This window comes from Euleptes europaea, chromosome 19 (genome assembly GCF_029931775.1).
Source record: "Euleptes europaea isolate rEulEur1 chromosome 19, rEulEur1.hap1, whole genome shotgun sequence".
Classification (NCBI taxonomy): Eukaryota; Metazoa; Chordata; class Lepidosauria; order Squamata; family Sphaerodactylidae; genus Euleptes; species Euleptes europaea.
In genome coordinates, this window is record NC_079330.1 from 13,551,964 (window position 1) to 13,578,471 (window position 26,508).

Here is a 26,508-nt window from a genome sequence, read left to right on the forward strand (position 1 = left end):
TTAATCTTCGATGCAGATGATGTCGTGATGCCGTCCTTGGCATTCCAAGGCTCCGCCTTCTTTCAGCGATTCGGGTATCTTTTTATCGGGGAAGCTCGGGGATGGCCCGTTGGGTGTTGCTGAAAAAACAAAGCGGGAGAGGGTTACGTCCTTAGACCCCTGCGGAGGGCGGGCGGGGGGGATCTGCGCTCAGGTCGGTTGCAATTATTAAAATACTCGGCCTGACCAGTGCGGTTTTCTAAAACCGCAAAACTCCCAACGGGAAGGCTGAAATCGGTGGTGTGCTTTCAGAGACCCAACCCCACTGGCAGAAGGTGCCTGCTGCATTACAGGAGGCCTACAAGGGCAGCCCCACCTGGAATACTTTGCAGCAGTCAAGCCCGAGGAACTGGGGCATTTGTCTCCAGCTGTGAGTCTGAAGAAAAGTGTGCCACCTTCTTGCCAAATGGAACTAGAAGTGTGTTGGGGGAGGGCCTCTGACAACAACACGAAAGCAACACAGACATTGCGGGAAACTATACAGGCTGAACACTGTCAAGAGTAGGCAGACAGGGCCGTCCCAAGCTCCCACAAGGCCTTGAGAAAGACGGGGCTATAAATGAACAAATGAACAGCGAGAACGACAAGCTGTAAATGAAGGAAATACACAAAATGACACCGTCACACATGGTGAGCACAGTAGCAGCTTCCCAAGAATGGGGCGAGGGTGCTTCTGATGTTCACCCATCCAGTTTATTTCCATTCACATGGCCTTTTGTGTGGATGGTCCAACAGCACCCATTGGTGTAGCAGCTGGAAGCCAAGCAGATGCAGATCCCACACAAGAAAACTCTGGGAACCTGAGCTTTGCATGTTCCCTGCGATTAACTGGGCACTCTGAGCTCTCTGAGAGCCACCGTGGTGTAGTGGTTAAGAGCAGGGGTTTGGAGTGGCGGATGCTAATATGGAGAACCGGGTTGGTTTCCCCACTCCTCCACATGAAGCCAGCTGGATGGCCTTGGGCTAGTCACAGCTCACTTAGAGCACTCTGAGCCCCACCTCCCTCACAGGGTGTCTGTTGTGGGGAAGGGAAGGTGACAGTGAGCCGGTTTGATTCTTCCTTAAGTGGTAGAGAAAGGCGGCATAGGAAAACCAACTCTCCTCCTCCTCCTCCTCTCTGAAGAAGCACAAGCTCCTGTCCCCTCCCTGCAGTGTGTGTGTGTGTGTGTGTGTGTGTGTGTGTGTGTGTGTGTGTGTGTGTGTGTGTGAAGTGCTGCCAAGCCGCAGCCAACTTATGCTGACCCCTTATGCGGTTCCCAAGGCAAGAGATGTTCCAAGGTGGTTTGCCATTAGAAGAAGAAGAGTTGATTTTTATATGCTGGTTTTCTGATAATCAAACCGGCTTGCAATCTCCTTCCCTTCCTCTCCCCTCAACGAGCACCTTGTGAGGTAGGTGAGGCGGACAGAGTTCGCAGAGAACTGTGACTAGTCCAAGGTCACCCAGCTGGCTTCCTGAGTAGGAGTGGGGAAACCAACCTGGTTCGCCAGATTTGAGCTCTTAACCACTGGAGAACCCGGTTCTCCAGATTAGAGCTCTTAACCACTACACCACACTGGCTCTCTTAACTTCCCCTGCATAATAACGCTGGTATTCCTTGGTGGTCTCCCATCCAAATACTAACCAGAGTTGACCCTGCTTAGCTTCCAAGATCTGACGAGATCGGGCTAGCCTGAGCCATCCAGGCCAGGGCCCTCCTCGCAGATGGCCTGCCAATAAAGGCAGAAGGTTGACGCCACATGGAAGTAACTCAAAACAATGCAGGAAGCCAGGATCCAAGGAGGTGCTGAACGCTTTGAGGGATGGCCCCCTTGGGTAGTGAGCGAGGCCATCCCACCCCCCTTCTGGAACCCACCCTCGGAAGCGTAGATAGTTCTGCACAGAACACACCTTCATAAAACGGGTCTCCATAGCAGTTGCACATGCCCACAGTAAGGTAAAGGTCCCCTGTGCAAGCACCGGGTCATTCCTGACCCATGGGGTGACATCACATCCCGACGTTTACTAGGCAGACTTTGTTTGCGGGGTGGTTTGCCAGTGCCTTCCCCAGTCATCTTCCCTTTACCTCCAGCAAGCTGGGGACTCATTTTACCGACCTCGGAAGGATGGAAGGCTGAGTCAACCTTGAGCCGGCCACCTGAAACCGATTTCCGTCGGGACTGAACTCAGGTCGTGAGCAGAGCTTTGACTGCAGTACTGCAGCTTTACCACTCTGCGCCACGGAGCATGCCCACAATACCTAGCCCCAAATAGAGAGTACAGTGCCGATAACGTCGCTAGCCTCAAGGTATGAAAAAAGCAATCCTGGGCTATGCTCTTTGGCACTGGAAGACTGACTAACTCAACGTGGCAACTTTGAACCGAGGTGACTTGTCGCTAAAGCACCTGCCTGGCATGTCAAAGGTCCCAAGTTCAATCCCCAGCCTCTCCACTTTAGCCAGTAGTAGATGATGGGAAAGAGAACCCAGGCCCCCGGAGAGCGCCTTGCTAGTTGGGAGTTTGGGGAAGGGCCACAGCTCAGTGGTAGAGCCTCTACTTGGCATCCAGAAGGTCCCAGGTTCAATCCCCAGCATCTCCAGTTAAAGGGACTGGGCAAGTGGATGATATGAAAGACCCCTGCCTGAGACCCTGGAAAGCCGCTGCCGGTTTGAGCAGGCAATACTGACTTCGGTGGACCAAGGGTCTGACTCAGTATAAGGCAGCTTCATGTGTTCACGTGTGTTCATGGGAGTCAATAGCAGTCACCTTGCCAGACCAATGGTCTGACTCGTTAGTAGGCGGCCTCCTGTGCATTTACGCGCCCCTTGCCAAGAATCTTCACTACATCCCCCTAACCCCTGCTGCTAAGAGAAATCTCCTGTGTTCCCAAACACGGCACCCCGATCTCTCTCGGTAGGCCTTGGAAATGCTTCGCTTTGTGGGCAGAACCAGGAAAACGTGTTAATCCCTCTCCTGCCTGCTGGTTCTCCTTTGAAACCCTTCTTAAGCCACAGCTGGAAGGGGGGAAGACAGAAAACTAACGGGGGAGGGCGTGCATCAATAGGCATCGGAATGGTATCAACACAAACCCTCCTGCTGGTCGGTTCCTCACAAACACATGGGCACGTACAGACACGCAAACTCACACCTTCCAGCCGCAGCCTTACCAGGGAAATCTGGGCTGGTTACACCTCCCAAGTTGTAGTTCCACCCCACCATCTGTTAATTTGCGCTCAGTGGGGCTAAGAATTGCTGGTTGGTTCCAAAGCGTACCAAATAAAAACTGTTCCCTCTATAAATCTCCATTAGTCAGCTAGAACATTCCCATTGATATCTTGACAGTATTATCTTTTGTAAAGGGAATAAAACAACATTCTGTCCTGCTCCCAAATTAAAATGAAAGGCAGTCTGCATGAATGACACTTTCTGAGAAGCGGATACTACATTATCTGCTATCAAGTAGATGGGTGAATTGGTGAGAGACGTGGCAACGTTTCTCTTTAGAGTGTCAAGAAGAAATTGATCTTCCTTTCTCCCCCCCCCTTTTTAAAGTGTGAAATGGCAGATGAATAGGTAATGGCTGGTAGATCTAGGGAAAGGAAGTTTCAGGTGAGTAGCCATGTTGGTCTGCTGTAGAAGAGCTAGATTAGAATCCAGTAGCACCATAGAAACCAACAAGATTTGGGGGGGGGTAAGCTTTTGAGAATCAAAGCTCCCTTCATCAGATGAAGCTTCCCTTCATACAACAAAGGGAGCTTTGCCTCTTGAAAGCTTACACCCTGGAAATCTTGTTGGTTTCTAAAGTGCTCCCGGACTCAAATCTTACTCAAATAAAAAAAAAAACTCTAACAGACTGATCCTTAATCCAAAGATTCGATTCGGCAGAGGAACGTTGAGGACTAGTCAACTCAGAAGGTTTTGCAACTGCCTTTGCTTACTGGCGAGAGACCGGCTTTACTTGTCGATGGTCCCTGGTTCAATCCCTGCCGTCTTCATTCAAAGGATCTCAGGTATCCAGTGCGGGGAGAGACCCTTCTCTGCCTGTGACCCTGGAGAGCCAATCAGGTTTGGTGATACTGAGCCAGACGGACCAATGGATTGATTTAGTACAAAAGTTAGCACCAACTATCCCAAATGGAGCCACGCACCTACGTATGGCAGTCCATAAAGGACCGGGGGGGGGGGGGGAACCCTTAATTTCTGATGTTTGCCCAGAATGCACAAGAATGCAGAGAGGCCTGATCCACAGCAGACGAGCAAAATCAGCCAGGCGGTGCGATTTCAGATCCCCTCAACAGAGAACCTCCTTGGGAGGCCTCCGAAAAGCCTCCCTCATGTTGAGTCTCAAACACAAACCAATAGTGGTTTCGGAACACTTCATTATGGATTTCTCCATAGAATCTGGGAACTGTAGTCTGGCAAAAACAGATAATTCTTGGGTGGAGATGCATAAGGGCCCCACCATCACCACCCCTCAACTGTGTTTTTGCCAGGTCCCCGGAGGGCAGGTAATGGCCATTTAGTCGGTTTCAGAAGAGCATCGGTATCAGTTCAGCTTACCTAGCAGGGTTTATGAGTATAAAAAGTGGGGGGACAGTGGGTTGCAGTGGAGGCTGGGGTACAAATGTGATCCATAAGAAGAAGAAGAAGAGTTGGTTTTTATATGCCGACTTTCTCTACCACTTAAGGGAGAATCAAACCGGCTTACAATCACCTTCCCCTTCCCACAAGAGACACCCTGTGGGGTAGGTGAAGCTGAGGGAGCTATACCGGTGAGCTGTGAGTAGCCCAAGGTCACCCAGCTGGCTTCATGTGTAGGAGTGGGGAAACCAATCCAGTTCACCAGATTAGCCTCCACCGCTCATGTGGAGGAGTGGGGAATCAAAACCCTGTTCTCCAGATCAGAATCCACCGCTCCAAACCACCGCTTTTAACCACGACACCACGCTGGCACTCTCCCTGCCAATTTAACATCCACTCAACTATGGTAATCCTCTACGAAGATTTCCACAAGCACCCGAGCACCAAAAAACAGCCCGATGCCTGAAGGCTGTTCTTTTCTCTGTCCTCTATGAAACTGAATTTTCAGGCTGTGCGGTGGCCTGAAAGGGGAAGAAGAAAAACAGGGTTTGCTGTATGGGCTGTTTTGCTACAGGATTGGGTTAGGGGGCAAGGCTTCCTTGACTTGCAAGAGGAAAACACAAAGAAAAAATCCTATCATGCTGTTCCTTGGGTGACCCATGCAAAGTAAGAATGGGGGCATTCTGGGGGGGGGGGAGAACATATTTAGGGCAACACCCCCACCCGGAAGGCCTGTGCTCTCACTGGCACTCCGTGGAACAGCAGGAACAAAATGGGAGGCAAAAACCGTCGATGGCAATGCCGTGACATCACTTCCGGTTCTGAAGTCACAGTGTCACTGGTGCCCATTCTGAAGTCTCCACGCACACCCTTTTGCTCCCAGGGGTGGCCAGCTGGGGACTGGAAACCTTAGGCACATTAGAGCCTTTCCTATCCCCCACAGCAGATTTTGCACACACGAGCACGCACACACGCACACGCCTGATCACTGGAGACGGAATGACATTACACAGGTGAGCAGAGAGTAATAAGACGGCCCTTACCTCTCGGAGCAATGAGAACTGCAGAGGAAACTCTTGCAAACGGCTAAATATCTATTAATGAGAGAGAAAACAGCCGGCTTGCCCAATGCCCTTTGTTTTTGTTTTTTCTTCTCGTGGCCCCCATTTTAAAATTTGTCCTCTTAAAAGTAAAAGAGAGAGAGCGAGAAAGACAGAGAGAGAGAAAGTGGGGGGGGGGGGAAGGCACCGATACGTAGCAGCACTCACCAGTCACGTAAGGTCCCAGGGGCATCTGGCTGTAGTTAACAATTCCACCCGGTCCTGGACCTCGGAAGTTTGGCCCGAAGTTGTTGCTGTAGATCTGGGAGGAGCCGAAGGAGGCCTGTGCGGGGAGAGAGGGGGCGCGTGTGCACTGATTTGAAATCAGGACCCCAATGCTCCGTGTAGGTGACATTTACAAGCATGCACACACACACTATCGTATTTTGGTCACGTCATGAGACGACGAGAGTCACTGGAAAAGACAGTCATGCTAGGAAAAGTTAAGGGCAGCAGGCAAAGAGGAAGACCCCACAAGAGATGGACTGACTCAATAAAGGAAGCCACAGCCTTCAATTTGCAAGATCTGAGCAAGGCTGTCAAGGATAGGACATTTTGGAGGACTTTCATTCATAGGGTTGCCATGAGTCAGAGGCGACTTGACGGCACTTAACACACACACACACACACACACCCAGGTCCTCTGAGCTGGAAGGGAAAGGGCTACACAGACGGGGTTGCAACCCATGGTGGTCAAGTGAGACCCCCCCCCCCCGTGGCAAAGTAAACCTAATCTGTCACATGTGTGCAGTGCACATTTCCTTCCCCAGTAGGGTCTCCAGGTACCTCTTTGCCACCGGTGGGAGGTTTTTGGGCGGAGCCTGAGGAGGGCGGGGTTTGGGGAGGGACTTCAATGCCATAGAGTCCAATGGCCAAAGCGGCCATTTTTTCCAGGGGAACTGATCTCTATCGGCTGGAGACGAGTTGTAACAGCAGGAGACCTCCAGCTAGTAGCTGGAGGTTGGCAACCCTAACCCCGAGCCATTTCCCCCCTCCCCCCCGGAATATTAAGCTGCACCCATTCTCACCTGCTGGACAGCGGGGTCGCTCCCTCGGTTCGTCAGACGGCTCAGGATGCTCCGTTCAGACATCTGCAGGCGAGCGGCGACGGGCGGGATCCGGGACAACATGGAAGGTAAGCGAGTCACGTCCGCTTTCATGTCACTCAGCAGCTCTTCCAACTGGTTTAGGACTGAAACGCAAACCGAAACCAGTCAAGGGGCCAAAGTCGGGCCGAGAACATCAGAATTCTGCCAGAGCGCATAGAAGGGTTGTCAGCGGCAGAGAGATTCTAGTACAGCATAAATAGAGAGACTAGCAGGACAAGCAGCGTGATGCGGTGGTTGGAGTGGCAAACTAGAATCTGGAGGGGTGGACCCGGGTTTGAATCCCCACTTGCCATGGAAGCTCACAGGGTTACCTTGGGCCAGTCACACACTAGGGATGCCAGGTCTTTCTTCGCCACCGGCGGCAGGTTTTGGGGGCAGAGCCTGAGGAGGGCGGGGTTTGGGGAGGGGAGGGACTTCAACGGCATAGAGTCCAATTGCCAAAGTGGCCCTTTTCTCCAGGGGAACTGTTCTCTATCGGTGGGAGGTCAGTTGTAATAGCAGGAGATCTCCAGCTAGTACCTGGAGGTTGGCAACCCTACCACACACACTCGGCCTCACAGGGTTGTTGAGAGGATAAAATTGGAAGAGAGGAGAAAGATGTAAGCCAAAAATTTGGGTGTGTGTGTGTGTGTGTGAAGTGCCGTCAAGTCGCAGCCAACTTATGGCGACCCTTTTTTGTCTTTCATGGCAAGAGACTAACAGAGGTGGTTTGCCAGTGCCTTCCTCTGCACAGCAACCGTGGTGTTCTTTGGTGGTCTCCCATCCAAATACTAACCAGGGCTGACCCTGCTTAGCTTCTGAGATCTGACGAGATCAGGCTAGCCTGGGCCATCCAGGTCAGGGCAAGCCAAAACTTTACTTAAGATTTATTCACTCGCTCACATAAAAAAGATCCTGTTTGAGCAGATATGACTACATGCTGTGCAGAAGAGCCTATTTCAAGAAGACGGTGTAAATAAACCTTTGGGTTTCTAATTAAAAGCCATAAGAACATTCTCCTTTAAATTTGGACCTCAGACTTAGTGTGACACCATTCAAGGCCAAATTGGCCATATGAATGGTATCATTAAAGTAAAATTTAAGAAAGATATAAGCCATTTTGAGTCCCTGCTGGGGAGAAAGGCAAGGTACAAAGGAAATCAATAAATAAGGGAGAAGAGAAGGGATTCTCCACTGGGGTGGCAAGGAGTTCCACGGTGCCTTTGCAGCCCAAAACCTCCCGATCCTCGCTTTGCCAACGCTGACCCACCCGAGGGGCCAGGAGAAGCACGGCAGAGTCGAGGCAGCCCCTGCCGGGGAGGACAAACCTTTATGAAGGACGGCGTTGGCAGGCTTGTTCCCGGCGAGAGATTCTTTGGAGAGGTGCTGGTGGCTCTCGGCAAGGCACTCCACTTCGGCCAGGCGGGCGTTCAGGGCCATGGCCGGGTGATTTGGCTCTTGGGTCATGTTGAGGTACGCGGCCCTGCGCAGCTGCTCCTCGATCACCAACGCCTGCTCCAGCAGCTGGGACCAAACACAAAGAGGACATGCATCCATGTTGACGGTGCCCTGTCATTGGGGAGGGGCTGTGGCTTGGTGGTAGAGCCTCTGCTTGGCATGCAGAGGGTCCCAGGTTCAATCCCTCGGCATCTCCAGTTAAAGGAGATGGCAGGCTCAGGTATACGGGGAATCTAAGGGTTGAGCTGGAAACTAAACATTCTTCTAAAGTAACATATTCATTTGGTGTACACAGTAAAATAGATTAAAAACGCTGGGCCTGGAATACAAGCTACATATAAAACCACCAGTATGAACTGTCATAAAAATAATCAACACTGTTGATGTACATAATATATCTGTGGCCATGGCTCAGTGGTAGAGCATCTGCTTGGCATGCAGAAGGTCCCAGGTTCAATCCCCAGCATCTCCAGTTAAAGGGACTAGGAAGGTAGGTGATGTGAAAGACCTCTACCTGAGACCCTGGAGAGCCGCTGCCGGTCTGAGTAGACATTACTGACCTTGAAGGACCAAGGGTCTGATTCAGTATAAGGCAGCTTCATGTGTTCATGTGCCTTACCAGACTATTATTACCAGAGGGGTAACATTTTTCTGCTCTCTCGCAGGGATACTGGCAAACTCCCAAACGATCTGGCCTGACTCCGAGTCCCCAGAGATTCGTTTCAGACAGGACTGTAAGCCATCTGGCACCCGAGTCCATCCCCAAACAAATATAGATTTTACTTTTCGGACATCCATTATTGTGGTGGTGGGAAGCGCCCCCAAGTCGCGGCCCATTTACGGCAACCGGGGTTTTCAAGGCGAGAGACGAACAGAGGTGGTTTGCCGCTGCCTGCCTCCGCATTTTGACCCTGGACTTCCTTGGTGGTCTCCCATCCAAGTATTAACCAGGGCTGATCCTGCTTTGCTTCTGAGATCAGGCTAGCCTGGGCCATCCAGGTGAGGGCAGAGATGCTTTACAGAAAAGGATATGATAAGGGTTGCCAGCTCCCTGTTCCCCACCGCAGGAGGTTTTTGGGGCGGAGCCTGAGGAGGGCAAGGTTTGGGGAGGGGAGGGACTTCAACGCCATAGAGTCCAATTGCCAAAACGGCCATTTTCTCCATGTGGACTGATCTCTATCAGCTGGAGATCAGTTGTAATAGCAGGAGATCTCCAGCCAGTACCTGGTGGTTAATAAACAAAAAAGTCCTCGTGTGGCAATCACGAAACGGTGTCCTAAAAATACAGCAACTATGATCAAGGTTATTTTCTACTGCTGAATTGTAAACAAATGTGTAGTTGCTACATAAACTGAGTTGCAAAATCTTATTTACTGAGAAGATAAGTATAAATATAGCATAACCATAAACTAAACATAAATTAAACATTAGTGAACAGCATAATCTAACAGAAATACTGTAATGAGTCCAATTAGAAGCAAGCCCCACTGGAGCACAATACACAGGTTTATTAAAATTACTTCTACTAGTAGTAGTAAGAGGAGGAGGAGGAGCCAGCATGGTGTAGTGGTTAAGAACAGTGGTTTGGAGCAGTGGACTCTGATCTGAAGAACCAGGTTTGATTCCCCACCCCTCCACATGAGCGGTGGAGGATAATGAACTGGTGAACTGGATTTGTTTCCCCACTCCTACACACGAAGCCAGCTGGGTGACCTTGGGCTAGTCACATTCTCTCAGCCCCACCTACCTCACAGGGTGTCTGTTCCGGGGAGTGGAAGGGAAGGTGATCGTAAGCCTGTTTGAGTCTCCCTTAAGTGGTAGAGAAAGTTGGCATATAAAAACCAACTCTTCTTCTTCTTCTTCTAGTAGTAGTACTAGTACTTATTGTGAGACCCTGTGTGTGTCACTTCCCAATAAAGGACTCAGAACAACCAGTGTTCAGTTGGGAAACTCTGGGAAGCAGAAATCCACATGCCAATTATCAGTAATGAGAAGTTGTATCGATTTAGTTAGGCAAATGATTTTTTGTTGGTCTCCTTCTTTGAAATTTCGAGGCAGCTTGGCTCTTTAATGATAAAAGGTTGCTGACCTTCCTTTGCTTCCAAGGGTTCACGCTTAATGGAAGCAGACATTCAGGCAAGCGTTAGAGGCAAGGTCCCAGAGAATTAGGATTTATCAAGAGCGACAATCCTCAGTTAAGAAACCGAAGAATGTAAAACATATTTCCAAACCCATCATCTTTATGCTCTGACAAGGATGTCAGATTCAGCATCTGTATAATACGCTCTCTGCAAGCGTGCATCTCTTGGTCAGAAAGGAAGGTCCCTTCGCAGGCCCTATCTTTCTCCGGCAGGCCCACGGCGCTGAGTCACCCCAATCTCCCCCGAAGCTTGCTTGCTGTCTGTGACTCAGCAGTTTCTAACAGCTGTGATCCCTCAAAAAACTCAGTTCCACCTTTGCCTAACAGCCGATTTTGCCGAGTCATTTGAGGCTTAGATCGGGATAAGATTTTGCAATTTATGCCATCCTTAGAATTGCATTCAATAAGGCGCAGCAATGTTACAAACTGAGTCAGGGGAGAAATGATGGGGTCCTTCTTCCAACAACACATCATTACCTTCTGAAACCTGCTGCCACCGCACATGGTAACAGCCACTGGTTTAGACAGCGTAAAAAGGGGATTAGGAACACTCACCCAGCAGGATTTGTATACCAACAGGCACAATGACTAAATGGAACTTCCATGCTCAGAGGCAGTATACCTTTGAATAACACTTCCTGGGTGACAGACAATGGGGAGGGAGCTGTCACCTTCACGGCCTTCTGGTGGGTAGCTCTGACCAGCCACCGATAGAAATGGGAAGCTGGGCTAGACTATTACAAACCTTCTGATCTAGTCATGTCTGTTCAAATTCCCCAGATAAATGTCAGAGTCTCTAAAATTCAGATCGCCAACTCTGGCTTGGGGAAATTCCTGGAGATTTGGGGTCAGTGCTGGGGAAGGACAGAGTTTGGGGAAAGGAGGGAGCTCAGCGGGGACGTGATGTCACTCTCCATTTTCTCCTAGACTCTGTGGAGGGGCTGTGGCTCAGTGGTAGAGCATCTGTTCGGCATGCAGAAGGTCCCGGGTTCAATCCCCGGCATCTCCAGTTAAAGGGACTAGGCAAGTGGGTGATGTGAAAGACCTCCGCCTGAGACCCTGGAGAGCCGCTGCCGGTCTAAGTAGACAATACTGACTTTGATGGACCAAAAGATCTGATTCAGTATAAGGCAGCTTCATGTGTTCATGTGTGGCTAATATATTTCGTCACTTGTCGATGTTACAATACAACCGGAAACATAAAAAATGTTTTTGCATCAGATACTTGTGTGAGCAAATTTACAATGCTGAAAAACCCATGATTGGGGTTATTAATTTACATCTAGCCACACAGGATATAAAGTCTATATATTTCTGATATAATACCTTGTAAAGTGCACTTTCGGATGTGTTTTTTTAATTATCATGCTTTGTATAATTTGACCACTGAGCGAAGCCCAAGAGGCTGAAGTGCATATGGTCTATTGGTCATTTATATTGAACACATGAAGCTAACTTCTACTGAATCAGACCCTCGGTCCATCAAAGTCAGTATTGTCTACTCAGACCGGCAGGGGCTCTCCAGGGTCTCAGGCAGGGGACTTTCACAGCACCTACTCGCCTAGTCCCTTTAACTGGAGATGCCGGGGATTGAACCTGGGACCCTTCTGCATGCCAAGTGGATGCTCTACCACTGAGCCACGACCACGGATGTATTATGTACATCATCAACGGTGTTATTTTTATGACAGTTCATACTGGTGGTTTTATATGTAGCTTGTATTCCAGGCCCAGCGTTTTTAACTATTTTATCATGTACACCAAATGAATATATTACTTTACAAGAATGTTTAGTTTCCAGCACAACCCTTAGATTCCCTGTGTACCTGAGCCTGCCATTTCTTCCTGGGCACGGGTCTCTGTAGTGTGGAAAACGACCACCGTCCCACGAAAACTCCAGGTCCCACCTTGAGGCTGGCAACCCTATCTGGAGAGGGCAGGCCCCGTGGCAATTTAAACAGCTGATTTTAAACCATCTTGATTTCATTTGGTCCACCCAGAAAGTTACACTGCTTCGGCACGAGGAGGTTCCATTTAGCTTTCATAGCATCTGTGAATTTCTCCAATCCTCTTTTTTAAAAAAAAAAATCAACTAAGGCTAGGATTCCTAGCTAGGTAGGATAGCAAGTTTTCAACAGATGTCACGCACAATCACTGGCATGAGCCCTTTTCCAAGAAACTCACCTTGAATCGCCGAGCCAAGAACTTGTTCTTCATCTCCAGGTAGTTTCCCTTGTGGATCTCTGACTTGAAGGGTTCATTGAGGATGACGTAGTGAGGGTCATTCTGGATGTCTTGCCAGCGAGCGTAACCGTGGCTGAAGACACAACCAGTGTTAAGGGAAATCACAGAGGCCTCGTCAAGAAAATGTATAAAATAAAAAAATACCGTTTCATAAAGGGATTTCCAAAGGTCACAGAATCCAAAATTCCTATTAAGAATGTAAAGAGAAAAGTTAGGTCAAATGCATACAATATATATTAAACGGTAAGCGTTATGGGGATAAAACATAACAAATAACAGCTCAATATAGACTTTTTAGAATTATAGCTATGGTAAAGTAAGAATTTTTCTTTACCCTAGAAATAAATTCAAATTTATTGATTAACTTTAAATGCTTATCTGGGAGAAAATAAGATATACGGTTGAATAGATGATAGAAATATAAATTGTTGAATAGAAGGTTAATTTAAGATAAAGTAAGGCACTAAACTAAACTGAGGCTATCATACTTTGGTCACATTATGAGAAGACAAGAGTCACTGGAAAAGACAGTCATGCTAGGAAAAGTTGAGGGTAGCAGGGAAAGAGGAAGACCCAACAAGAGATGGATTGACTCCATAAAGGAAGCCACAGCCTTCAATTTGCAAGATCGGAGCAAGGCTGTCAAAGATAGGACATCTTGGAGGACATTGATTCATAGGGTCGCCATGAGTCGGAAACGACTTGACAGCACTTAACACACACACACACAAGGCACATTTGGTAATATATTATGTCATGTTATATTATATTATGTGTTCTTTGGGTAGATAGAATGTATGTTATGTCTTATTTTGTATGTCATGTATTTGTAATTTTAAGTTTTAATTTTTTTTTTAAAGAATCCAAAATTCTTTCTTTGGATGCCCTTTGTAGTCATAACTGGTGTTAGAACGAGTATTTGCCTGTGGAAAGACAGCAAAAGACAATGGCAAATCACCTCTGCTTCTCCCTTGCCTTGAAAGCCCCTTGCTGGGGTCACCATAAGACAGCTGAAACTTGACAGCACTTTACACACACACACACACACATACACCAATGAGCCCTTTGATATTAAAAGCACACATACCAGACCCTTCACCAATACATGAACACATAAAGCTGCCTTCTACTGAATCAGACCCTTGGTCCATCAAAGTCTGTACTGTCTACTCAGACCGGCAGCGGCTCTCCAGGGTCTCAGGCAGAAGTGTTTCACTTCAACTACTTGCCTAGTCCCTTTAACTGGAGATGCTGGGGATTGAACCTGGGACCTTCTGCATGCCAAGCACATGCTCTACCACTGAGCCACGGCCCAACGTTACACATTTGTACCTTCCTCTGCCATCAAGAGATGTATCCAAACTGCATCAATGCCATCAGTATCCAAACTGCATCAATGGTGAGGACACTGGTTAGCGCCATAGCTTACCTGGCTCCCTCTTCACTAAACGTAACTTCCCGTAAACAGAAGGAAGGATACGTGACGATTCCTGCCAGAAGCCAGTAATCGTGCCTCCGGTGCCAGATGTCGTAAATCTTCCCCGAGGAAACAGCGGCCCTCTCCTCATTCTGCCAGAGCGTGTGCAGCTCTGCAAGAGGAAGCAGAGAAGAAGGGTGTTCGGCTCTTTAGGAATATTTCATTTCTTTATTTGCAACATTTTTAGGCCACTGTCCACCTAACTCAAAGTCCCCAACCAAGGCGGCAAACAATCAAAGCCATCAAAACGGCTTTTGAAAAGAGGTATTGTAAAACCAATGAAAAACAACAATCGAACAAGAACACATCAACAATTAAAACACATAAGAAGAAGAAGAGTTGGGTTTTATATGCCGACTTTCTCTGCCACTTAAGGGAGAATCAAACCGGCTTACAATCGCCTTCCCTTCCCCTCCCCACAACAGACACCCTGTGAGGTATTGGGGCTGAGAGAGTTGGAAGAAAACTGTGACTAGCCCAAGGTTCACCCAGCTGGCTTCATGTGTAGGAGCGGGGAAACAAATCCAGTTCACCAGATTAGCCTCCACCGCTCATGTGGAGGAGTGGGGAATCAAACCCGGTTCTCCAGATCAGAGCCCACCGCTCTTATCCACTATACCACACTGGCTCAGGAAGGAAGGTCAGTGAGGGAACACTAAATGAAACAGATAAGTCTTCACCCACTGGCAGAAGACAATGATCAAAGGGAAGACAATAATCAAGGGAATTCTATAATTTTGGTGCCATCACTGAGAAGGCCCTCTCTTTGGTTGCCACAGATCTAACCTGAAAATAACCATCGTGGTTGGGTAGGTTCAGAAGTAGGAAGTCCTTCAGGTTTGATGGTCCAAAACTATATAGGGGTTTAAAGGTCAAAACCAACACCTTAAATTGAGCCCAGAAGCTAACTGGGAGCCAGTGTAATGGGGACAAGACTGTGGTTCTTATAACCCACTCATTATTCTGGATGAAGCATTCCGTACCAGCTGTAGCTTTGGAACTGTCTTCAAGGGCAACCTCTGCAGTAGTCTAACCTAGACGTTAATAGCGGCAGGATCTTTTTTTGTCCAGGAAAGGTCACAGCTGGCTCACCAGATGAAGCGAAAGGCCTGGCTGCCGCCTTCTTATCCAACAGAAGGCCCGGGCCCAGCACCACCACACTACAAACTCTCTTCTAGGGGGAGTGCAACCCCACCCAGAATAGCAAGGGACAACTTAATCATAACTGACATATTAGTGTATTCCACTTTCTCTGTATCCTACAGATTTCCAAAGCGCGCTAACCTCAGGAGGATCCCTGTTGTGGTTCTGCATGAGTCACTCCTCTGAATCCATCTCCTGATCAGAAGGCACAACCAGATCAGCGAGTCATACAGAAACACAGGAGCAGAGGGACTTCTTAAAGGGTGGCTAAGCACTGCCCAAAAGCTTTCTGGGGGTTAAAGGGATGCGTGTCGTGGCCATCAAGAAATTTGGGGGAACCCTGACCTACGAGACCCAGAGGGGAGAGGTCTCCCATTTACCTGTGAAGCCTCCGTCCGCAATGTTGAACATGAACCGGATCCCGTTCTTGTCGTCCTTCTTCCCGTCCTCGTCCTTCTCCTTCTCCCCATTCTGCTGAGCCTCCGCCGGCCCCTTCTCTTCTGCTTTGGGGTCATCTGCTAAGCAAAGGGCCACAAGCGTTAGACCAAATGCGGTAAAGTAAAATCCCAGGCACCAGATGGAGTCCCGGCTGCCCCGGCTACACCCACAGCTAGGGCACGGCTGGTTTTACATTTGTACGTGGAATCAAAGCAAACGCTAAAGATTTGTTCCAAAATCAAAGAGGACAAGAAGGGAAGGGGACAGATTTGTTTGTTGCTTTCCTTTAAAGTTGGTCTGGGTTGCAGTTAATTTCCAAACTGGATCCAGACGTGACCCGCGACTATCCCCCAGAATGGTCTGGCATCCCAAGTAACTCCTACAAGGTGTGTGGGGCCTATTAGCCTGCTGTGAGAAACAGATTCGTCCATGTAGAGCTCTGTGGCCAGCCATAGGGCCGCAGACAAACCATTCTGCATCCTTGGATGCATGGCTGTTCATTGTGTTGGGAGGGAAGGAAAGAGAGGGGGGGAAACCTCTGGAAGTTCAAAAAACAAACAAACCCAAGAGCATTACATGCTTGGATAAAAAGACCCCAATGTCAGGGCTTGTCTGGGAAGAGGCAGAAATTGTCCTGGTCTTTCATCCAGGATAAGGTATTATTCTAGACCACAGCTTCTTAAACTGTGGGTCGCGACCCCATTTGGAGTTGCATAACTGAATGTGGGGGTCACGAAAAATTTGGCAACAGTACAAGGTTTCTTTATGATTGATTATTAGTAAATGTTTGTATACCTATTTGATATACCTATATATGTGGGGTCGCATAAAAATTTCTCGGGCGAAAAGGGGTCGTGAGTGGGAAGAGTTTAAGAAGCCCTATTCTAGACAAGGGAGCCACCCTCCAAACATGGCAAGAGAGCAGATATTCTTCATACGCAGCCCAGGAAAACAGCTCACAGGGCAGGAGAAGAGGCTTTTACCTGGCTTGGAGTCTTTCCCGCTCCCTTTAGAGGGACTAGCGTTTAATTCCGGCTTTTCCGCGGGCTTCTCATTCTCCTGAGAGGCCTCGTCTGCAGAAGCTGGGGGGAGGCAGAGCAAAAGCAAAGTGGAAAGGTTAAGCTTTAAGAAATTTGTTGCACGCTCCTGCACTGTATGCTCACAACAACTTTGTGAGGTAGGCTAGGCTTAGTCAGAGTGACCAGCTTAAGGTCAAGGAGGGGCCGTGGCTCAGTGGTAGAGCCTCTGCTTGGCATGCAGAAGGTCCCAGGTTCAATTCCCCGGCATCTCCAGTTAAAGGGACTAGACAGGTAGGTGATATGAAAGACCTCTGCCTGAGACCCTGGAGAGCCGCTGCTGGCCTGAGTAGACAATGCTGACTATGATGGACCAAGTGTTCGATTCAGTATAAGGCAGCTTCATGTGTTCTCGTGTGTGTGGCTAGCAGGGATATGAACCTGGGTGTTGCCAACTTATCCAACTCTCTAACCATCACACCGTACTCACTTTCCATTTTGATTCTCCATGAGGATCATTTCTCTATTCAGATGGTGTCTCTCGATTTGGCCACCTGGGTCACTGATGTGCTCAATCTGGTATACTCGGGAGTACCCTGCTTTTCTCCCCAATGGGGGCCCAAAGCAGCTTGCGACGGCATCCCCTGCTCTTCCATTTTTTTCTCACAACATCCCTGTGAGATAGGCCAGGCCAAGAGTACATTACTGGCCCAAGGTCATCCAGCAAGCTTCCATGGTAGGGATTTGAACCTGGGTCTCCCAGATCCTAGCCCAACACTCTAACTACTACTCCACACCGGCTCACGGAGTAATATTAATAGTAATTTTGGTGTCATTTCACTCCTCCATCCCCAAGGTTGATACTAACGTTTTTTAAGTTCAATTTATTATGAACTATCAAGCATATGTTCCACTGAGTCATGTCTGCCTGACGAATAAGCAGACCCCAAATCCGTTCAAATCCCACACCTCTAGCCTTCCCAAGGTTGCTCAATCCCAGAGCAAGACAGGTCCTGACCTTTACCGGGCTGTTCCAAATGAGGTTCTGCCTTCTCTTCCTCTTCAGTGTTTTCTGCTCCTGATTTTGCTTGGCTCTCAGCACTGTCTTCCCTCTCCTCGTTTTCAATCTTCTCTCCCCCGGTTGGCACCTGGATGCAAATCACAGTTTTGAAGAAGGAGAAGAAGAAGAGTTGGTTTTTATATGCCAGCTTTCCCTACCACTTAAGGAAGAATCAAACCGGCTTATGATCACCTGCCCTTCCCCTCCCCACAACAGACACCCTGTGAGGTAGGTGGGGCTGAGAGGGCTGTGACTAGCCCAAGGTCACCCAGCTGGCTTCGTGTGTAGGAGTGGGGAAACAAATCCAGTTCCCCAGATTAGCCTCTGTCGCTCACGTGGAGGAAGTGGGGAATCGAACCTGGTTCTCCAGATCAGACTCCATCACTCCAAACCACCGCTCTTAACCACTACACCACGCTGGCTCCCCTAGAAATAAACCATCACCATGAGCCCCCTTACCTGACCGTCCCGGGGCTTTTTAACCTTCTCTTCCCCTTGCTCCTTCTCCTCGGGATTCCCGAGGTGCGTGTCCCCTTTTTCTGAAATGACAGGTGAGTGTAGAGATAAAAATTACTGATAGTATGGAAAAACAACAGTGCAGGAATTTGAATGGTGAGCTTGTACAGAAAGGACGAAAGCTGAAGGGCATTTTATGGCTGTTGTTTATTGTCATATAACGAGAGGGCGCTAAGTGTTGTACAAAGTTTTACACAAGGTGATGCCGAAAAACTGTCCTCAGCAATGGTAAAGACGAAAATTACCACCTTCTTTCTTGGGCCATTTATGCATGGCTGTCTCCTCATGGTCACCCCACTGACTACTTCGAAGCTTTGCCTTGATTATGCATGCATTTTCCGACCTTCAGGGGTCGCCTTGCTCTCCCCAAGTGTTTTGCCCTGGTTTTCTGGATGCTGGCTAAACACGAATCCAGAAAACGTGGGCAAAATGCGCTGAAACGTGAAGGGACAGCGAGACACGACCTCTGAAGGTCGGAAAATGCATGCATAATCAAGGCAAATCCCCAAAGTTATCAGCAGGTTTACCGCGAGGAAACAGCCATGCATAAATGGCTTAAGTGGGTGGGAGCCAGTCTATTCTCCAGACAGCTGTGTGGGAAATGACACCAAAAGGAGTTGGGCAACTTTTTGACCCTAACCCCCTCTTACTATAACAGTCATCATCTTTATTACAGCCAAAGGCCAGCATAAAATATACATCCTATGATAAAATTATACAGTTCCTGCTTATAGCATCTCATCTGGGCTGATTAATCTGAAGATTTACCTGTTAGACCTTTATTCATCGTTAACGCCTTCCGTTTCCAACAGACATAGGAGCAAAATTTTGCTACAGTGTGAAATAAAAGTCACCCTGTCTTCCAGTAAATATTCCACCAAAGAGACTTCAGAGGTGTAAGAGTGTACAAACCGAGATAGCAGGGGAGTAATTAAACAATTTCTAGCATCATCATAATATTCACAATGAAGCAATATATGTACTAGCGTTTCCACCACACCCATAGATCAAGAACATTTGCATGTCTCTCTTGGGCAATGAAGAAACCTTCCCGAAAGTACGGCTGAAGGAAGGGCATCAAATTGGGTCCTAGGAAAAGCCCATCTTAATGTAGGGGAAGTACCGTATTTTCCGTCTATAAGACGCCCCCATGTATAAGACACCCCCTTTTTTTTAACCCAAAATTAAGGGGGGGAAAAGGGGTCATCTTCCGTGTATAAGACAACCCCCAATTTTGGGGCAAAATTTTAAAGAAAAAAACGTAGTCTTGTACATGGAAAAATACGGTAATTGAAGTTAGATAAGGGGCTGAATTACTGCCTATCCATGACCTAAGGTTTTTAAAAGAATTAGGAAGAAGAGCATTATCATTTGGTAGCTCAATGTCAGGGAGACGTTGATGGACCACAGACATGGCTTTCTTTAGTCCCAGCTCTATCAGATGTTGTGGATCAAAACCAATTGTAGATAATGTTTTAATGATCTGATCAGACCGTGATGGGTATAGAGCTGCAGGTAAGAGCTGTGTTATTAGCCTGGTTGGATTTAAATGGATTTGCTCACTATAACACTTCTTGCGAGAGCAGGCACATGAATCGGCATTGTTTATTCTCACTGTAGTCTGAAGTATTAACTGTGACTCTGGTGTACAGAATGGCAGCAGCCAAGCAGCGAGGGGTTTTACCTGGTTGCGACGGGGGTCCCACTGGCCCATAAGCTGGGCTGGCTGGAACCGGAGTGTTTGGGTCTGAAGAAACAACCTCGCTGCCTTTCTTGACATCCGGTCCTTCCGGGATCAGATCTGGAGTGCTGTACTTCCCGTTGACGGGTTCGAACTCTTGAACCTGAAACCAACATGGATGAAGAAGAAGAGGGACTCTTGGGTTATTTACTTCTAACATGCACAGGCTTCTGTTTCACATTACGAGGTGCACCAGGCAGCTTCAAAAAAATTTAAAAAGCACACACTGAACATAAAGTTAAATAAAGTCATAAAGTTAAAGTATTATAAGACAAACAATCGTATCACCACAAGAGGCACATGGGAACAGAATTAAGATGGCAACAACAGAAGTTGTTCTGTCCCTTGACAGCCAGTGTGGTGTAGTGGTTAAAAGCGGGGGACTCTAACCTGGAGAACCGGGTTTGATTCGCCACTCCTCCACATGAGCAGAGGACTCTAATCTGGAGACCAGGGTTTGATTCCCCACTCCTCCACATGAGTGGTGGACTCTAATCTAGAGAACCAGGTTGGTTTCCCCACTCCTCCACCTGAAGCCAGCTGGGTGACCTTGGGCCAGTCACAGTTCTCTCTGAACTCTCTCAGCCCCACCTACCTGACAATGTGTCTGTTATAGGGAAAGGAAGGGAAGGTGATTGTAAGCCGCTTTGAGACTCTTTAAAAGGTAGTGTAAAAGAAGAAGAAGAGTTGGTTTTTATATGCCAACTTTCTCCATTGACTTTGATGGACTCAGGGACTGATTCAGTAGAAGGCAGATTCATGTGTACTCATCTTAGTGGACTGATGGTCTGATTCACTATAAGGCACCTTCGTGTGTGTGTTCATTTAACTCCACACCAAGCCTTGGCAGAACTGGCCCCTCTCCGGAGAGAGCGCCACGTACCTGGAGAGTCACAAGGAAAGAGCTACTCACCCACCTTCTTCCTTACTAGTGACATCACTCCGATGCGCGTCAGCACGTGCTGGCGGGATAGCCCCTCGCGGGGGACGCCATCGGCAAAGGTCTCAGCGCCGTCGGCCCCAGGCTCACACAGATGTCTCATGAACAGGGACACGTAAGCCCTGGCGGGAAAGGAAGTCAAGGATGACTCCGTTTTTGAATGAATGAATGAATGAATGAATGGTTTTATTTGCATTTAGCCATAGGCCGTTACAAACATGTCAAGGATACCACAGATACATAATAAAAGGAAATACTAGGTTAATAAAATTCTGGATTAATAATAAATGTACATAATAAAACTATGCTAAATTGATGCATGGATCCAATAATGACTAAAAACTGCAGCGGAGCTCCAGTTGGCCAATGGAACTTAGCGGCCATTAAAATCAACTTGAAGCATCAGCTCCCTTAGCAACCATATTGGATCTTATTTTCTTTGCCACCAGACCATACAGGGCAGTCCTATAAGAAACAAACCCATTGGTATCTTTTAACAAGAATACTAATTTCTCAGCACTAGGACGTGTGTTTAGGCCAGAAACCAACCTGGCAAGAAATTTAGCCCCGGGTTCCACATATAGAGGGCATTCAAATAAGTGATATAAGTCCTCCAGAGCAGATGTTCCACAGATGCAAAAACGTTGGTCTTTTGGAATTCGGCAATAACGCCCGGTCAATACAGCCATTGGCATTGTTTGAAACTGTAGGGCTGCTCTAAGCTTTGAGTTTGGTATATTGGCTAAATAAGTAGCTCTAAGATGGTCAGTTTTGAAAAGTTTAAACCACGGAGCAGATCCCGATTTCAGAATCTGTGTTCTGTCCATCAGGGCATCGACTCAGTTTGTGGCATATCCAAGGCAGGTTAGGGAGGATAGGACAGGAGGGGGCACACCACTACCTGAACTCCTTCTCACTTTTCCCACGGAGGTCCCGCACGAGCCAGTGGGAGTTGAAGGCATCCTGTGGGGGCATGCCCCAGCGCATGATGGCATTCAGGAAGGCTTTCCGCTGTCGGGCATTGAAGCCCAGCACCTGCAAGAGAGTCCGGAAGCAGGAGAAAACATGTCACGCTTCTTCCACGCTCTACCCGCAGGCCCAGAATCTCAGATCCATGGCACCATGTGGCAGTTGGGAAACCTTTCCTTGACCCAAAGCGCAACGACTCATGAGGCTGCCAGAAAGGAACTGGAACCACCCTTTGAGGCGCTCGACAGTTGCCACGACCAGGACTTACCTCAATGTTCCCCCCGACTCTTGCCAATAACGGTGGGAGGGGCTTATCCCGGTCACTCTTCAGCTGTCTCCGGGACTGCCTCCGGCCACCTGGAGCGCGTTGGAGAAAGCCAGCATCAAGAGACTTAGCAGAACACAGAATCATGGAGTTGGAAAGGGGACATACAGGCCATCTAGTCCAACCCCCTGCTTAATGCAGGATCAGCCTAGAGCATCCCTGACAAGTGCTTGTCCAGCTTGTCCAGCCTCTGCTTAAAGACTGCCAGCAAGGGGGAGCTCACCACCTCCCTAGGTAGCTGATTCCACTGTCAAACAACTCTTTCTGTAAAAAAACTTTTCCTAATATCCAGCTGGTATCTTTCTGCCCGCAGTTTAAACCCATTATTGTGAGTCCTATCCTCTGCTGCCAAGAGGAACAGCTCTCTGCCCTCCTCTAAGTGACAGCCCTTCAAATACTTCAAGAGAGCAATCATGTCCGCCTTCAACCTCCTCTTCTCCAGACTGAACATTCCCAACTCCCTCAGCCTTTTATCGTAGGGCTTGGTCTCCAGGCCCCTGAACAAATCCTGACCATAGCCAATGGCTTCAACAGTTTTTAAAAGACATGCGGCAAACGTACAAGGAAATGATTTACCAATAAGCTATTCAATGCGGCAGCTAAATGAAGCTTCCATAATGAGATGCAGTACGTAATACACCAGCGACAAACAATGATGGAGTTTATTTACTTATTTACAAAACATATAGCCCCACCTTCTGGCCCAAATATTTACTTATTTACAAAATGTACACCCCACCTTCTGGCCAAGGCAGCTAACCATTAAAAGCAGAATGTTATAAAAAGCACGAGATAAAACAAAAAATAAAACAGCAGGTCTAAAAAAAAAGCAGTTAAAATGTAGGGCCGGAAGGAGAGGTCGTGGAGGGAATGCCAGACGAGGGGAAAAAAAGATTTCACCCATTGGCAGAAGACAGGTCATGATAGGTAGCCGTGTTTGTCTGTCTGTAGCAGTAGAAAAGAGCAAGAGTCCAGTAGCACCTTAAAGACTAACACAATTTCTGGCAGGGTATGAGCTTTCGTGAGTCACAGCTCACCTCTTCAGATTCTTCTGGCATCTGAAGAAGTGAGCTGTGACTCACGAAACTCACACCCTGCCAGTAATTTTGTTAGCCTTTAAGGTGCTACTGGACTCTTGCTCTTTTCTACTGGCAGAAGACAGTGATGGAAGGGGACAAATGAATATCCTGGGGGTGGGAGTTTCACAACAGTGGGGATTAGAACCTGGGTCTCCCAGGTCCCAGTTTGACACTCGAACCACCGCCACATCAGCTTGCAACAGAATTCATTCTGATTGCAGAATGAATCTATGGGATCCAACCCCCACAGTTCCAGGGACAGCGGCCTTGTGCTTCCTGAATCTCCACAGCCCAGGCTCAAGCCATCAAGAGAGTAATAAATGCCACTCACTCTGACCTTCCGGCCTCTCCTCAAAGTCTTCGTCCTCGTCTTCGGAGCCGATGGAATACTCCGACTGGTTGTCGGAGAGCTCGTCTTGCCACTCTGTGGAGGGAGAGGAGGACGTGGGGGTCTCAGCAGGGCAAGCATGAGATCCCATCGTGGCATGAATTGGGGCCTAACCTCACGTTCGCTTCCAGGTCTGTCCCAGGTCCAGTCACATCAGATGTCTGCTGGGAGATCTGTGTTTGGAGCCCCCCACAGTCATTTTTCAAACTTATTTCTCAAGTGCATGGAAGCTCGATCGGGACTGGGGCCATGGATGCAGAGTGGTAGGTCTCTCCCCCGCTTTCATTTTCCCACCCTGCTCCAGGGAACAGCTATTTGCCCCACTGGGAAAACTGACACAGATAGACTACACGTACTTTTTTTCCAAATGAGACAAATAGCAGATCTCTTGAGCCAGCCTTGCAAATAGATTGTGTGTCTCAAGTGCTGTCAAGTCGCTTCCGACTCATGGCGACCCTATGAATCAGAGTCCTCCAAAACGTCCTATCTTTGACAGCCTTGCTCAGATCTTGCAAATTGAGGGCTGTGGCTTCCTTTATAGGGTCAATCCATCTCTTGTTGGGTCTTCCTCTTTTCCTGCTGCCCTCAACTTTTCCTAGCATGACTGTCTTTTCCAGTGACTCTTGTCTTCTCATAATGTGACCAAAATACAACAGCCTCAGTTTAGTCCTTTTAGCTTCTAAAATGGATTACTGGCCCACAAACATTTTTACTAGTCCACCTTAATTCCATTTTCCAATAGGATCTGCCCTTGTGTGTCTGGCAGTATAGGTACAATAAATTTAGGTACAATAAATCACTTGTTTTTCTCATCATTCATGATTTGAGGTTGATAGACAAGAGACTTATTGAGTCATTTGATAATGGAAAGAAGGCACACACCCTGCCTGAATTTTTTTAAACAACAAATAAATCGGAGATGATAAAGATTGCAAAATTTATCTATATGTACTGGCTGCCTATTTTAAAGGATGAGGGGAATGTATTAAATATTAAATATTTTGGCCATTGTGCTTTAGTGTGGCCCTGCTTACAATCTACTGGTCATTCGAGCAGAATCATTAAAGACTAGTCCACCTTCCCACAAGCAAAGTGTAGCATATCAACAGCCTGAAAGAAAAAGACCAACTACAATGTGGGGAAACTTCCTAGCTTGGTCACCTGCAGCCAAATCACACTCGGCGTAGGCAACCAGGCAAGGATCTGTACCCAAATAATTCAGACAGCAGGAGATCAGCTGCCTTTGACAATCCACGGAATATTTTCTGCCACAATCATACAAGGAGGGAACTCATGACCGCTCAAGATCTGCCAGATTTAAGAGCCAGGCTCATTCAGATGGACTATTAAGATTCGGCAGCATATAACTCTCCCTGCCAGTAAGATAATGCTACCAAGTGGAATCTGAGGACATCTTAATGTTTGTTTTACACTCCTTTCCACTTGGAGAACTCACTGGAGTTGAATAATGAGTACAGACCCTAGGATAAAACTAGAGGACAGAAAACAAGGTTGTACGGAGACATTCTCAACGGTTACTGCTCACCTGAGGAATCTCCTCCCACTGGAAACTCACCCAGTCACAAGGACCTTGCCTATATATTCAGTATCAAATCCACACAATGAGTTTTTTAGTCAAAGGAGTGTTTGCTGGTGTAGAACAGGTCTCATGTCAGAGCAGTGAACATGTGAACACATGAAGCTGCCTTATACTGAATCAGACCCTTGGTCCATCAAAGTCAGTATGGTCTACTCAGAGCGGAAGTGGCTCTCCAGGGTCTCAGGCTGGGGTACTTCACATCACCTACTTGCCTAGTCCCTTTAACTGGAGATGCCAGGGATTGAACCTGGGACCTTCTGCATGCCAAGCAGATGCACTGCCACTGAGCCACGGTCCCTCTCCATGGCTCTCCAGGGTCTCAGGCAGAGGTCTTTCACATCACCTACCTGCCTAGTCCCTTTAACTGGAGATGCCAGGGATTGAACCTGGGACCTTCTGCATGCCAAGCAGAGGCTCTACCACTGAGCCACGGTCCCTCTCCATGGCAGAGGTCTTTCACATCACCTACCTGCCTAGTCCCTTTAACTGGAGATGCCAGGGATTGAACCTGGGACCTTCTGCATGCCAAGCAGATGCTCTGCCACTGAGCCACTGCCCCTCTCCCAACACGGCCCACAGCACTCCAGCCTTACCTTGGTCCTCTTGGGAAGCGTCATTGTAGTTGACCTGCTTGCGGACTCTCTTGCCCTTCCCGAGATTACGAGCCAAATCTTCCTGCTGCTGTTCGTAATGGTGCCTCAGGAGCTTCTCCCAATAATCAGGATCCACATTCTCCTCTTGCTTGATGATTTCTCGCTCCACTTCTTCCTGCAACCACAAAAGACGATGGGAATTGGGGGTTACACACGGGATTGTGGGGGGGAGATCAAGGATCCTCAACGAGGCACAACACCATCTTCTCTGGATGGGAATGGACCAGCCAGGTTATAAAGGCGGGGCTTAGGCTCATGGCCCATACTAACATGCCCCCAAACACGACAAATATTAATATTTACGACGCTTTTGTTTTACATTTAACTTTAAGGCTCGCTGGAATAAAAGCGGGAATGTGTATTCTGATCAGAGCTGGAAACAGATTAGCTTTTATTTATTTAATTAATTCACACCCTGCCCTTCTGCCCAACGGGGGCCCCAAAGCGGCATACGTCATTCTCCTCTCTTCCATTTTATCCTCACATCAACCCTGCGAGATAAGTTAGGCTGAGAGAGAGTGACTGGCCCAAGGTCA

At 48.0% G+C, this 26,508-nt stretch overlaps 1 protein-coding gene across 1 annotated transcript in view; it reads right to left on the reverse strand.

Moving 5' to 3' along the window:
* Positions 1 to 26,508, reverse strand: part of CHD5 (chromodomain helicase DNA binding protein 5) — a 68,117-nt gene continuing 41,609 nt past the window's right edge. Inside the window, exons 26-41 of the mRNA XM_056865561.1 lie at positions 25,913 to 26,087; positions 23,663 to 23,755; positions 22,196 to 22,284; positions 21,860 to 21,993; positions 20,936 to 21,080; positions 19,962 to 20,121; positions 18,221 to 18,300; positions 17,726 to 17,849; positions 16,669 to 16,767; positions 15,628 to 15,762; positions 14,108 to 14,216; positions 12,568 to 12,700; positions 8,114 to 8,309; positions 6,726 to 6,889; positions 5,866 to 5,980; positions 1 to 119 (exon numbers count right to left, since the gene is read on the reverse strand). Of these exons, the coding sequence (XP_056721539.1) occupies positions 1 to 119; positions 5,866 to 5,980; positions 6,726 to 6,889; positions 8,114 to 8,309; positions 12,568 to 12,700; positions 14,108 to 14,216; positions 15,628 to 15,762; positions 16,669 to 16,767; positions 17,726 to 17,849; positions 18,221 to 18,300; positions 19,962 to 20,121; positions 20,936 to 21,080; positions 21,860 to 21,993; positions 22,196 to 22,284; positions 23,663 to 23,755; positions 25,913 to 26,087 (2,070 nt within the window). The remainder of the gene's footprint in view (positions 120 to 5,865; positions 5,981 to 6,725; positions 6,890 to 8,113; positions 8,310 to 12,567; positions 12,701 to 14,107; positions 14,217 to 15,627; positions 15,763 to 16,668; positions 16,768 to 17,725; positions 17,850 to 18,220; positions 18,301 to 19,961; positions 20,122 to 20,935; positions 21,081 to 21,859; positions 21,994 to 22,195; positions 22,285 to 23,662; positions 23,756 to 25,912; positions 26,088 to 26,508) is intronic.